The sequence below is a fragment of the Triticum dicoccoides genome, chromosome 4A (assembly GCF_002162155.2).
Source record: "Triticum dicoccoides isolate Atlit2015 ecotype Zavitan chromosome 4A, WEW_v2.0, whole genome shotgun sequence".
Lineage (NCBI taxonomy): Eukaryota > Viridiplantae > Streptophyta > Magnoliopsida > Poales > Poaceae > Triticum > Triticum dicoccoides.
The window spans coordinates 213,472,008-213,487,163 of NC_041386.1; the positions used below are offsets into that span (position 1 = coordinate 213,472,008).

The 15,156-nt window shown below is 43.3% G+C and overlaps 1 protein-coding gene across 1 annotated transcript; it reads right to left on the reverse strand.

Annotated features, from left to right (window-relative positions):
* Window positions 1-2,910: 2,910 nt before the first annotated feature.
* Window positions 2,911-13,990, reverse strand: LOC119285662 (sucrose synthase 4-like). Its single transcript, XM_037565002.1, has 15 exons — window positions 13,835-13,990; window positions 13,610-13,736; window positions 13,364-13,515; window positions 12,801-12,993; window positions 12,584-12,702; window positions 11,672-11,888; window positions 11,470-11,565; window positions 5,903-6,076; window positions 5,425-5,541; window positions 5,186-5,352; window positions 4,718-4,942; window positions 4,190-4,511; window positions 3,842-4,086; window positions 3,606-3,744; window positions 2,911-3,225 (listed from the first exon to the last, which is right to left on the reverse strand). The coding sequence occupies exons 1-15, from the start codon at window positions 13,930-13,932 to the stop codon at window positions 3,187-3,189; spliced, it is 2,430 nt and encodes an 809-aa protein (XP_037420899.1). The 5' UTR covers window positions 13,933-13,990; the 3' UTR covers window positions 2,911-3,186.
* Between the last annotated feature and the right edge of the window lie 1,166 nt (window positions 13,991-15,156).

Below are 15,156 nucleotides of genomic sequence, written 5' to 3' on the forward strand. Positions count from 1 at the left end.
CCTGTAGAGCGCCCTTATAATCACCCAATTATGTTGTGACATTTGGTAGCACACAAAGTGTTCCTCCGGTATTCGGGAGTTGCATAATCTCATAGTCATAAGAACATGTATAAGTCATGAAGAAAACAATAGCAGTAAACAAAAACGATCAAGTGCTAACCTAACAGAATGGGTCAAGTCAATCACATCATTCTCCTAATAATGTGATCCCATTGATCAAATAACAACTCATGTCTATGGTTAGGAAACTTAACCATCTTTGATCAATGAGCTAGTCAAGTAGAGGCATAATAGTGACGTTGTGTTTGTCTATGTATTCACACATGTATTATGTTTCCGGTTAATACAATTCTAGCCTGAATAATAAACATTTATCATGAAATAAAGAAATAAATAATAACTTTATTATTGCCTCTAGGGCATATTTCCTTCAGTCTCCCACTTGCACTAGAGTCAATAATCTAGATTACACAGTAATAATTCTAACACCCATGGAGCCTTGGTGCTGATCATGTTTTGCTCGTGGAAGAGCCTTGGTGCTGATCATGATTGCGGCAACGAATTTTCTGATATTCCGCAGCAATGTGCACGTCATTGTCTAGTTATTTGGAATATTTATTGGCTTCTTCAATATCGTATGGTCTTAAGAAACTGTTATTCGGAATAGGTGTTGGTTGAGGCCCGGGAATAGTCCAATCGTTATAATTCTTCATAATATTTTTCAATAATTCTTTGGCTTCTTCCAATGTCCTTTCCCTGGAAATATTTTCTGCACAAGTATCTAGGTATGTCCTAGACTCAGAGGTTAAAGCGTTGTAAAACATGTCAAGTAATTCATGTTCCTTGATAGGATAATTAGAGCTAGCCCTTTGAAGTTCACAAAAACCTAAGCTTGAGGAGAGTCTCTTCCTCAAGTTGAGTTAAGTCATAAATATCCTGTAAGGCAGCTTGTCGCATATGCATAGGGAAACATTTTTCAAAGAATAGATTAGTCGACATACATGGACTTCTAATACATCCAGGCCATAAGTTGTTGTACCAAGTTTTAGCATTACCTTTTAACGAGAAAGAAAACAACTTAAGTACATAATAATCCCAAGCTAAGTCTTCTTTAGTGAATATGGAAGCAATTGATTTAAGTTTCAAGAGATGGTCAACATTTCTTCATCCTTAGTTCCTTACTACCATGGAAAGCATCGAATTCAACCCGAATAATTATTTCAGGATCAATAGAGAAATCATAAGCATCATCTTTGATGTATATCAGAGAAGTACCAAATTCATCATCAGGAAAAATATAATTTAGAGTTTTTTCTTAAATAATCCAATCATACAATCTATCCCAACTTCAATATCATAAGCCATAAATTTTCTCTAGAGACCTCTAGATCATTGGAGTGCGTGTTGAGGTTTGTCTTTGGCGGATCTCGTGGGATTTGTTCGGTGTTTGTCTTCGATGGATCCATGTGGATCAGGTCTTCGTTTGTGAGTGGTCGCATGTTTACATGTTAGATCTTTCCGATCTACGCTTCTCTTAATCGAAGGCGGTTGTTGTTCTGATGTGCTGGTCCTCTAAGGCTTTAGCACGACGACTTTCCGACGGTCTATTACAACAAGGTTTGCCCGCCTCCAGTGAGAGAGGGGCGATGATGACGACGCGCCTTCGGTTCGCTCCAGTGCTTGGTAGTCATAGCTAGATGGTTACGGACCTGAATGTATTTTTTTTACTTCTGGTGTTCTTTGTACTATCTTGACAGTTGACAAATAGATGAAAAAAAATTCCAACAAGAAAATACAATAGGTGTGGTAGGTAGACAAAGAAAATATCTTTTAGTAGGTGTAATAGGTGGTATTTCAGGATTTTCAACATTCTCAAGTTTTAGATTTTAGCAATATGAGCATCTGAAAGATCTGGAGTATTTAACGAAAAACTACCACAATTCATGAAATCGTACCCACAAACTACCACTTTACAAATTTATACCGAAAACTACCACTTTTTTACTAATTTTTCCCTAAAAACTACCATCTCTTTAAATCGACCGTCTCGTCCATTTTAAACGAGCTTAGGTCCACTTTACAAATGCAATCAGGTCCCTACAATTTTTTAAAGCGATCAGGTCCCTGTAAAATAAAATAAAAAGCAATCAGGTCCAGCCGGCGAGCTCGTCAATGGCGGCGGCGGCAGCGGCAAGCAAAGGCATGCGGCAGCGGCGGCGGCGGCGAGCGGGAGCAACGGCAAGCAGCGACGGTGGCAGAAGAGCAACAGCTGCGGACGGCAAGCTGGAGCGACAGCAAATAGCAGCAACAGCAAGCGGCGGTCGCACATAGACAGATAGCGCCGGCCGCCGCAGTGAGTGCGTGCGCTAGCCAACTAGTTCTGGCTGCGTCCCCGTCGTGATAGCTAGCTCTGACTGCGTCCCCCTCGTGAACTAGCAGCTCCGGCCGGCCGCGGTAAGCGCGTGAGCTAGCTAGCTAGCTCCGGCTGCGTCCGTCGTGAGCTAGCTAGTTCCGGCTAGCTGCGCTAATTAGGTTTAATTTTTGGCTAATTAGTCTTTAAGTTGATGTGGTAATTTTTAGTTAAAGATTAGAAAAAAAATGATAGTTTTTGACACAAATTTGTAAAGTGATGGTTTATGGACACAGTTTGATGAATTGTAGTAGTTTTTTGTTAAATACTCGAAAGATCTGCAAGTGAAACAATATTATCAAGCATAATGGAATCAACTATATGTGACATAACAGAGTGTGACATGTGTATGTGAATGTAGTTGTGGTGGTGGTGATGTCACAAGTTGATTTAAAACAGTAGTGAACCAAGAGTAACACTTACATAAGTTTGTACCTTTTCTTGTCTTAGATGGGATGATCTTTGGTTTAGTGTCCTAAGCATACAAGTAAAACTCCAAGTGAACTTACGAATAGGGCTATGCTCTTGAGCAACGGCGTCAAAAAATAGTAGAACAGATTCCACATGAGATAGCAGGCTAGTGAATTCTGTCTTAGCAGAAGCTTTAAAAATACAAGCAACGTGGCAAAATACAATTTGCCAACAGTGTATCAATCACTCATGTACATAGCGAGCACACTCAAACCCCAGTTCAACACTCGCAATGTAAAGTAAAAAAGGCGAGTTCACCGATCGCTGGACAAATAAGTAGATGACTTTTATTGGAGACGGAACAGTTAATGCGCCTCATCTATTGCAAGCGGCACACTCTTCACCTGCATGAATAAAAGAGATGCCGATCAGAAGTGCATCTTTTTCAAACAAGTATGATTCTCTGTTCTCCCTCATCTCAAGACGAAAAAAGAACATCTCGAGAAGAGAAGAGAATAGAGAAGTGTGATTTCCACTATGCAAGTCAATTACTCCCTCCATTTCTAAATATAAACCCTTTTAGAGATTTCAATACAGACTACATACGGATGTATATAGACATATTTTAGAGTGTAGATTCACTCATTTTGTTCCGTATGTAGTCCATATTGAAATCTCTAAAAGGTCTTATATTTAGAAACGGTTATATTTCAAACACAATTCATCTAGAAACTGCTGTATTGCCGTGAGCAACTAGCGCCGAGGTTGAGTGGCTACTGCGTACCAGCTCACGGAGCTTCAATATGTAGAACATCTCAAGATAACGCCTAGTCTCCCGCCTTTCAAGCTTCGAAACGTACTTCCAAAAGCCATAAACTCCAGCCAGTGTCATCAACCTCTCGGAGTAAATCTTCCATGTATACCTAGAAACCAAGGAGAAAACAAATATCACACAGGCAACATATGAAAAAACACCAGGTAGGCAGGCACCTGCCCAAAACAGGATTGGCTGGTACTAACTTCTCGTAAATGCGCTGGAGGCCTCTGTCAGATATCTTAACCCAATGATTGGGGTCCTGTTTGCATTTTTCAAAGAAGTCAGCCATCAACGTGGCAGCCTGATCAGGATGGTAAGGATCAATGTGGAAACCAGAGATCCCGTGCTCTATAATCTCGGCAGGCCCTCCATGGAGTGTTGCAAAAGTAGGGAGTCCGCAGGTCATGGCTTCCACAACAGTGAGACCAAATGCTTCATACAAAGCTGGCTGTTGCAAAGATCAATTAATATAGTCAGTATGTAAAGCTACTTCGTTAGCACCCACAAAACTTTTGCCTCTAGAACCACAAGTTACAACTTTACAACCATACCTGCACAAAGGCACCATGAGTATCAGCAATGTAGCGATACAGCTCACCGTTGCGAGCCCTGTTCGTCTGGGCAGAGATCCAGCGGAACTGCCCAAACAAGTTATATGTCTTAATAAGTTCATGCATCTTCTCTATCTCTGCGATCTCTTCTCTATCCTTTGATTTCTTGACATTGTTGTAGCCAGCGACCACAACAAGGTTTACCAGCGACCTTAGCTTAGCATTTTTACTATAAGCTTCCACTAGTCCTGTCATGTTTTTAACACGGTCAAGTCTTGCCATGGAGAAGAGAATTGGTTTTGATCGGTCATCCAGATGTCCACTGCAAAGAACAGTAATTATCATCAGAAGGACGCACGTGTCAACACTATTTGCAGGACCATACTACTAATATCACTAAAATTGTGCGGAAAGACATCATTCCATCATTGATGGTAATGGTAACTGAAATCTACAAGAAGTGCAACCGTATAATCACTTGAAATACTATTGTGAACGACATCCAACAAGATGACAGGGAGTTCTCACATGTGTACATCGTTTTGCTCTGGGTCATAAATCAAGCTCTCAATTGAACCATGAAGGGCAGTGAGCCGCTTGTCCTTTTCAGTGAATGGAAAATATATAGACATGTCTGCTCCAGGAGATACTATGTTGAACTTTGGATCAAAAACATCAATCCCATGGACAACGCGGTACAGGCCAGGAAGAGTAAAAGCAGTATGGCTCTCGTACTGTCCAACTGTGTTTTTGCTGCATACCATGGAAATGTAAGAATTAAGTACAAGTGTCTTGTCAATAATACTGATGTACGATCGAAACCAATGCAAGATACTCGAAATGCAACAAGTCTAGATGTTACCCTGGTATTAAATAATTAATGAAACTGCATATAGTTTTCATGCATACTGATACTACATGTGAGCAGATTAGTTAACCAAGATCAAACGACAGAGAAAACAAATGGTCTGGCCAACAAGGCAGAATAGAAGAAACCTTCCAGCGATTTCTTGGTACGTGCTGGTGATTATGAAATCAGCATTGTTCATAGCGATTATATCAGCAGTAAACTGACAAGAGAAATGATACTTCTCATCGAATTTCTTCCAGTATATGTCTGAATCTGGATATTTGGTCTTTTCCAGTGCATGAGCAATATTGCACTGCAAAGAATATTCTGACATGATCAGTAAAGAAAAAGTTTAAAACCTCGACTATAATTTAATAAGTCATACCTGAGTAATTCCCATCTTATAAGATAGCAATGATGCCACAAGATTTCCATCACTGTAGTTTCCAATTATGAAATCTGGGGTACCCTGTAATTCTGCAGCAATTTCACCAGCTGCATCCTGCATAAAAGAAACATTATATTGCCACCATTTTGCAACAAATAAAAATACCCAATTGTACAATAATAGCAAGTGTCAGATGAGACTGAACACAAATTCATACTCAGAGGAAGTGTTCATGTAGAAATTATAACGAGGAAATTTTTCCTTAAAAGTTGTGTTCCTTTCTACATAAGTAACTCTGCACCTTACCGTAGTTGTCTCATGTCCAATAATATATGGCATCATTCCAAACCATACACGTTTCATGATATATATCGTACAGATGCGATGTCTTCCTCGTGGGACTCTTTCAGGAAATAAGATAACAGTTGGCCATCTCAGGAATCGCTACAAGGGGAGAAGCATCACTGCTACTTACCTCAGCAAATTTCTCCAGATAGGGCCACACGTCAAATCTTGAAATCCATTTCCTGAGTACTCCATTTTCATTTCTAAAGGGAACACGCAATATGAAAGTGTGCTGTGTACCACTTATTCTCTCAAGCCGCTGATTACATGATGTCCCTTTTGAATCTGGTATTAGTCGAGTAACCTAAACCACATAACAGAAACAAATGATTAGCAGTGCTTCTCTGTCTGCAAGAGTCAGTAGAAAGTACTTCCAAACTATACCAATCTATATACCACATAACAGAAACACATGCTGATTTCTATCAAACGCTCTGAGAGGTAATTAACAGTGATCCGATGGCTTTATTCGCTGATTTTCGACAGTGGACACTGCCTCTGTTTCAGCTGGATCATTACCCTCTTGCCAAAGAAACAAGATGAAGTACAAATTCAGTAACGTCACCCTATTTTCCTCTTAAATGCCAGTTTAAAATATTCACCAAAATGGACACTAATGGCTTCATTGTCATAGTTCATAATGAAATACGACCAACCCACACGACGATCCTGCCATGATGGTTCGGAAAGGGGTTGAAGGTGGATTTTGGGAAGGCATATCATAGTCAAATGGCCTTTTCTTGAACAGACCTTCCGCATGAAGGATTCCACACCTGAGTGGCGCGGATGAATTGCTCAGTTCATTCGAATGTTGGTATTGAAGTCAATGGCAACATTAACCATTAGCCCCAGAGCAGAAAGGGTATGAGGCAAGGTGATCTCCCTTTTCTTTCCAAATGAATTTATGCTTAGTCTAAAATTGGCTATGTCTCCGATTTTTTTAATACTGCCGTTGATATCTTGCCATCCTCATAGCACCGGCTAAGGAGGACGGTCAGGTTGGCGGCCTCATCTGAAACTTCGTAGATAGTGGGGTGTCCATGTTTGGGTATATGGACCATACTACCGGCGACGGAGCTATGTACGACGCTGGGGGCTGTGGGCCCCCTAGCCTTGGACCAAAGTGTGAAGAAAATTTTGAGGGGAGGGCTCAGATGAGATTTTTTTTAGCATTTTGCACCCCCACAAATTTTCTACCTAGCTCTGGCTATCTTCATGGAACATGATATGAAAAAAAGGATAAATATGAAAGTCAGTGAACTCGTGAACTTTCTTTTTTTTGCTTTGGTCAAGTCAAAGAAGTCAAGGATCAATATAAACAATTGTTTGGTTGTGAAGCAGGGTCCTTCTTCCAATATCTTGGTATACCCATCCATTATCGGAAGCTCTTGAATAAGGAATGAAAGTGAGTTTAGGATCGATTAGCAAAATAACAGTTGTTGGGAAGGCAAGCTTCTATCCTACAGTTGTTGGAAGTGAGTTCAGGATCGATTGGCAAAATAACAGTTGTTGGAAAGGTAGCACCACAAGCACGGATGCGCCAGACGCATTCCCCACCGGAGGCTCCCCCAGCTGCCGCCACCACCAGATCCGTCGCCGTCGTCGGAGGAAGTCGTACAACGGCAGACGGCGGCAGAGGGGCGCTCTCCCTTCCTCCATCCTCCCTGCCTGATATCCCATCCCCATGGCTTCTCCGCTCCCTCGTCGCCACGTCTCTCCTCGAGGTGGCCTTAGCGACGGCGGCGGACGCTTTGTGTCATGGCCTCGGGCCTCTGGCCAACTCGATCCTGAAGCCCATCCTCGGGGTCATCTGCTGGTGAGGGTTGGGGCTTGAGGTTGCTCCCTCTTGCGCCAGTGACTGGCTGAAGTCGGTCGAGCTTGGCCTAAGGTGGTCGGAGGGGCGGCTGCGATGCCATGGCCACTGTGGTCACGCAGGGCTGTGGAAGCCATGCCACGGACTGACAACGTACAGCTGGGTGTGCGAGGATCCACAAGTTCTGCGCCAGAGGCCGTGATCCCATAATCTACAGGTTTGTGGGCGGCAGCCATCTGCCTCCCCATAAAAGCAAATACAATAGGGTGACATAAGGAGACTATAAGAAATAAAATAATATATCTTTACTTAGTTGGAAGAGAGAGAAGAGAAGCGGGTTCTTGATTAGTAACCAGCTGCAACATAGGACCCAAGACACTTTGTGAAGATGTAAGATGAACCAACTATTAATAATCTAGTATATATTTAAAACTTACTATTGTACGTGCCGGCTAAGAGGTTGGTTGTAGATGACATGGCAACTTCTTATAGCCTTTATAGCCGACCATTGGCTGTATCATTCCCGGTACTTTTCTCTTACTGTCCGGACCCAGAGATCTCTATCTTTGAGTTCTCGGAAAATAACTGGGACCTGGACCTTCATAGGTCTCTATCTCCTGCAGAGTTGGATGATTGGCAGCGTCTCGTTGCCTGCTTCCCCTTGCTCTCGGAGGGAGAGGACTCGGTGGCCTGACCCCATTCTGCCTTTGGTCGTTTCTCAGTTAAATCTCTGTACGCTAAATTGAGTTCGGGCTCACTTATCTCCAAGTTTAAGCGCATCTGGCGTGCCCGTGTCCCCCCTAAGATTAAAATCTTTTATGTGGCAAACGTTTCGTCGAAAGCTTCCAGCGGCTGACCAAATCCGTAAGAGAAACGGTCCTGGTTCGGACAGATGTGCGTTGTGTGGTGAGCTCGAGAATACGGAGCACATTTTCTTCCGGTGCCCCTTGGCTAATTTCGTTTGGTGTTGCATCCGATCCTGGCTCCATGTCTCTTGGAATCCATCATCCTTTGCTGATCTTAGGGCCCTGTCCAATGGCGGCCTATCTGGGAGCTCTAAACAGGTTTTTTGGGTGGGGTTTGCGGCGATTTGTTGGTCGTTGTGGACCACTAGAAACAAGTTTACGATCGAGCACTCCTTCCCGGCTAAACCTACTCCTTCCCGGCTAAACCTGCTGACTGCTTATTTAAAACTGGCATATTTTTGCAGCAGTGGAGATCATTGACTAGGGATGCTGATCATGAGGCTTTCGACATTATGACGTCCAAGATTCGGGCTACTGCTTCCTCCCTGGCGCGCAGACAACCAGGAGGTTGATGGATCCTGGCGGTTCCTCCTTCTGTTCATCTACTATTTGGCTTGCGTGCCATGTTTGGCTTGGGTGCCATGTACCAGACTTTCTTTACTTTTCATTTGTCATGTGACTGGTTGTGTGCTTGCTTGGTTTGCTGGTTGTGCTACTCTGCCTGGTGGCTTTATTTATAAAGTCAGGCGTATGCCTTTTATCTAAAAAAATTAACCATGCTCTAAGGCGGTCCTCCGCTAGGACTCCTAGGACACACGGATGGCACCATGGTTCTGCTGGCGTGGACGCCGTAGCAAAAGCTGGTGTGTGGTGGTGTTTGATGCAGATTTGCCATGACCTGCCACTTGTAAGAACGGTCAGCCAAAGCGTCGTGAATTAAGATTTTGGCTTTGTCATTGACCTTCCTCCCGCCTCTGCTGGGATCATGGAAAGTGGAGGCAACAAACACATTATGACTTCGATGATGGTGAAAACCCTAGGTGCAATCCTAGTACGTTGTACCTGATGATGATGGTGTTTTTGCGTCGTACCTTGCTGAATGCATTGCTTGGAGCAGGGGCGGAGCCAGGCTAGCACCAAGCTCCGGGCCTGCTTCAATACTACGGTGATTAACAGTGATCAACAGTGTAAAAACGCGACAATAAACAAAGGAGTAAATCCTCATGCCCCTGCCCCCCCGCGCGCCCCCGGCCTGGGTCTTGTATCCCACACTCGCTTGGAGTTTGCTTGGATTTGACTTTAGGGTGAAAACTCACACTCTTGCCATCGGTGGCTAGATCCGTCAACAATGGGCGACGGCGGCGCTTATGCATCATTTCCTTTTGGGAGGCGCTGCTATTGGAGAACCTTTATTGTATTTCTTGTGTTGTCATGAGATGGTTGGTACCAATGGTGATTGCCGTATTGCGTCGATCGCTCCAGGTTTTTTTCCCTCCGCATACTCATAGCTTGACTTTGCTATTTGTAGGCATGATACTTTGTGTGTGTGTGTGCGCGCGCGCATGTTGGTTCTCATGCAAAGACCGGGCGTGTCATTGTGTTTTGTATCCCCTTGGTGCTACATTATGAGTCAACAAAAACACCCTTTTTACACAGAAAAAGTAGAGTATTATTGTAGACCAATACCAAGGGGTTGGTGGTAGAGGACCAAGGGAAAAAGAAGTAAGTGCTTGCTAAACAAATGGTTCTTCAAATTATAAAATGTTGATGGGGTGTGGCAAGAGTTACTACACAACAAATACATGTACTCCAAAACGCTTTCGCAACATGTCATGAACCTACAGGCTCTTTTTTCTTGAAAGGCCATAAGAGGGTCAAAGAGTTCCTCAACATGGGTGTTTCCATAGTTGGTGGTGCCTGCTTTCGCAAGATGCCATGAACCTACGGGCTCTTTTTTCTTGAAAGGCCATATGAGGGCCAAAGAGTTCCTCAACATGGGTGTTTCCATAGTTGGTAGTGGCACCACCGTACCAACACGTGGTTTTGGGAAGTCTCTTGACTACAGGATAGCCCTCTCAGTGAGAAATATCCAATAATGTAAAATTTTGTTCAAAGAAAACATCTTTCAGTTGCCGATGTCATGGCCTTAGTGCCGGTAAATGTTTGTTTTGGGTGGACAGTAACTGGTGGCATTCATGGCCCCATCTAGTTCAGCGTTTAATGTTCATCAATTTAACGATGGAGTCAAATGTTCTCCGAAAGAAGATACATGCCTCCTAGTCTTTTGGGGCCAAATCTATGTGCCGATATGGTAAATGAGAAACATCACTTGTAGAAAAATTATATGGAAACTCATTGTTCCCCTGAAAATCAGGATACTGTCTTGGTATGCATGCAGAGGTGTCATTTTAACAAAGGACAACCTAGTAAAATGCAATTGGAATGGCATCACGAATTATTTTTATTGTGTTAAGGGTCTCACAATTCAGCACTTATTATTCCTCAAATGCTGTTCTGCATGACTTCTGTGGATGACGGTGTTTCTGGCTTTTAATCACCCCCGCCTACTAGTATTCCTGAACATGTCTGGGAGTTGGTTATGTGAGGCTATTAGACAACTCAAAGCACACATTCAGTTAAAGTGTGTGTTTTATGTTTGGCAATATGGAATTTTCGTATTTGTTTTTAACAAAAGAAACAAGTTTCTGATTTCCTTCAGGTTATTCATATGGCTACTCATTGGATCCGTACGTGGTGCTCACTTCAGCATGTGGAAACGCAGACTTCTCTGGAGTCTGGGTGCAGCCACTTAAAGATGTAAAACAAGTTATGTTCAACCAGTTTAGATGACGGTCTAGCGATAGGATGCATAAGCCTGGCATGTAAACTCTATTGCAGTTGCTCTGGTCTTTAAAGAAAATTGTTGTGCTTTTTGTATGATTGATACTTTGCAATAACATGGTTGCATGCATCAATCGATGCAAAGGCCCCAGGGCTCCCTCTTTTATTGAAAAAGGTTACCATATACAAGAGCATGTCATAATATAATGAGACAACACAATAAAGCAACCGGAGAATGTACCCAATGAAAATGATTTGTAATGGACAACAAAAATGAGAAAAGAAAATTGAACTTACAATGATAATTTTAGGGGTAACATCAAGGCCTTGTTTCTTTAACCTAAGAACCATTTCATCCTCCAAAGCACGAACTTGGTCCAATATATAAACAATCTGAGTACAGCAAAGAAAGGAAAAGGTGATGTATCAAAGGGATGAGGAAATAGCACATTAAAGCCGGGACGAGCTATATATCGATGGCCATGCCATTGTTTGGTACCTGCCCTCCAGTATCTGGCATGCCCAGCACATTAGCTTGACCGAAGTATCCATGAGGTGAAACTATCACAACATTAAAGATCATTGGGATCCTCCCCAAGAATGTCTCTAGTGTAGATGGATCTGGTGCTTGAAGAATATCCAGAAGGAGATGTATCATCTCTAAGACATGTTCAGTTGTATCACCCCAACCTTTCTCCAAGCCCCATTCTTGAAATCTGAAGGTTAAGGAAAAAACATCGCGTGTTAAAGCTACATTATTCTTGCCTGATGTGATTTATTCAAAAGCTGCACTTCGTAAATCACGAAATAATCTCAGACATACACTATGCAGCAATTACCAGTGACTAGTAAATTTACGGATGCAAGACCTAGTCAAAGGCATTTCAACAAGACTAACATACTTTCTTTACCACAAGAGCTATTAAATGTCTGTATGTAAGACTTAAGCAGCTGGAATTCAACTTGAGCTTATATGTTCTAACAAAAGGTTAGAGAGGGCATCTCTTAGAAATGCTCGAAGCCTCAAAGAGTCAAACCCCAGAACTGAATTTGGTGACATAGGACTAGCTGTAACAAAATTCGTGGTTTGTAGTCTCCCCCGCATATTTGTGCATATACTGTGGCTAGACAAAAAATAATCAGCAATGTGTACCGTCAGCGACAGGGTGACTACCGCCTACCCAAACGGTCAGATTGGTGTTAACTTCTCGTGAAGTGTTCATTTTTTGCTAAATTTTCTGACAAGGGTCAGATTTGTCGATTTGCACTCTTAGAAATGCTCAGTCTCCAACAGTCAAACATCAGTCGTGCTTCTCCGAACAAAAAATAAACTACAAAACTGAAATGCAACTATCGAGTTTATGCAAAAAAAAAAATACTGAGGCAGCACAATGTGATAGGGTAAACTAACTGATTGGAAAATTGTGAATATGGTGTTTCAGATGGGAGCTTCGACAGGTGCTCCTCAGCTTTGGTCAGGACAGACTGAAGCCTTCCCACGCTCTGTACCCTGTCATTTAGCATCATCACCTGCAGAACACACATGCAAAGCTTCCCAAATTAACAACAAACATACACATGAATCACAAGTTTCTCGCAAAGATATCCTTGGCGGTAGCAAAACTCACATGCCCCTTGTGCCGGTGCTCGCGAAGGAAATCAAGCAGGGGCTCCAGGCAATCCCTGTTGCGGAACAAAATCGAGGACAGGTGCCTGTTGAGAAACTGCACGCCATTTCCAATCGACGATGACCGACTCGGACGTGGGATTAAGGCAGTGAATGGCTCAAAGTCAAGCTCCAGCACGTAGGGGTCTTTGTGCCTGCCAGGTCATGAGGTTAAGATTATGGTGGTAGAAACTGAAACAATGCTACTTGTGACAGTTTAGCTGCTTTTAGTTTTAGTTTTAATATCATCACTCTGCAAGAGTCGAACCACGGCTCCAACAGTCCAGCACAGAGCCATACTTATTCTGAAAGCTACTACTAAGTTGTCAATCTCTTAATGAACTCAGCCGTGCACAGATAGCTAAGCAAAGTAGCAAACGATGAACAATTCAAGCCATGGTTCCGTGATGGCGGCCTCTCAAAGCCCAACATTAACCTCTGGCTAAAAATTGACCATAGCAGAGGCAAAAGGAGCAGACGCTGGAGCTGAGATAGCAGGAAGGAACAGGGGGGCGCAACACATACTGGCCGTCGACGAGCTCCTCCTTGAAGCGGAGATACTCCGACACGCTGAGCTGCTCGACGTTGAGCTCGTGCACGTTGACGCGGACGTACTCCCAAACCCCCGGCCGCGGCCGCACCGCGATGGCCACGAACGGCGGCAGCACGATCGCCTCCTGCTCGAAAAATACGCGCACACGAGAGACATAAAAAAAATTCAGGGACACGCGCGCGCACGAAACAGCCGGTGTTGCGATGTGACGGGCTCACCTGGGAGGAGCGCAGGACGTCGAGGAAGGGGCCCTCGGCGAAGGCGCTGCCGCCGGAGACCTGGACCTCGTCGAGCGTGTCGAGGATGCGGTGCGGCTGCAGGATCCCCTTCCCCTTGCTCACGTACCTACGGTACGGCCACCAAACCGACCGAAGCAGGGGCAAAAAATCGTCAGCGAGGCATACGAGCGAACAATTGGGCGGGGTGGCTGATCGGCGACTCACTTGGAGAGGAGGGCGACGAGCTCGTTGCGGTGGGCGTGGAGGGTGTCCTCCACGCGTTCGCGGATGCTCGGGGTGCGGTCAAGCTTCGAGGCGGCCATGGCTGGCTGCTCTGCTGCTGACTCGTGTCACTGTGCTCCCGTCCCGCGATGTTGCGAGCGCTGGTGAGGAAGGCGAAAGCCGAGTTGCCCAACTTTATAAGATGAGATGCAGCGCCTTGCTGACGCGTGGTGGAGAGCGTTGGACAGTTGGCGAAAATGATTGTACAATGTACTAAGTACTTACTACGTAGAACATTTTTATGATGTATTCGTATATGGCGATTTCTTTCATTTTAGGCTCTTAAGTATGTCTGAATGTGTCGACTCAGTCTTTCGAAGATACTGTTATGATGTGCGTCATTTATATTATATTAAAAAAATATGGTTAGGTTGTTAGATAATTATTGGTGCAATCCTAAAAAAAATGTATTGATGCCTTAATGCTTTGATGTCTAAATAAAATTTGCTTAAAGTCAAACTACAAAAGTATATGAGGCAATGTTTTCATCTACTGCGATGTGTTTACGGTGACTTGATTGCTATTTGGAGTTTCTTTTTTCTTTTAATGATTTTATTCATGGCTGCATTTAAACAATGAACACTTACGTGACGTCTGGAATGAACTACCAGTAGTAGTTCGTGCATGTCGCTGCACGGGCAGAGGGTGGCCTTAGACTAGCCACACTGAGAGTAACTTTAGCAATAATTTTAAGTTTAACTTAGCAAACTTGTCTATGTAGCAATGAGTTAATGAAAAGAAAGATAGTTCTAATAACTTAGCTAGTTACTGTAACATCACATGTCCCAATGCAGTATGAATCTATAACCTAATAAATGGAGGTTTGCATGACACCACACTTATGTTATTACCCATTATGAAGGTAGTAACATAGTCTAGTACATTTTCGCAAAAAGAGAGAAGATAGCCTTGAACATTGCTAAGTGAAGAACGGTACCTCGAAAGCACACCTTTAGACCTCCAATGCACTAGTGCTAAGATAAGGTGCTAAGCACATTAAAAAATCTAAGCAACTAAAGTTCCCAGTGCAAAGGAGCTTAGCTTGTTGTTGTTAAGCATCCTTCATTTAATGATTTAGTAACTAAAGTTGTCCATGCATTGATGGGCTTTTTTCATTTAAGTGTTTTTTCTAGATTCCTGCGCTTGGCATTGTTTCTTCCTGAGATCACCACACCCATCTCTCTTTTTTTAATTACCTTGCCACATCATTTTCTTTACCTATATGACAGCCTTAGCACCTGTATAAGATGAAGCATTGGGAGAAA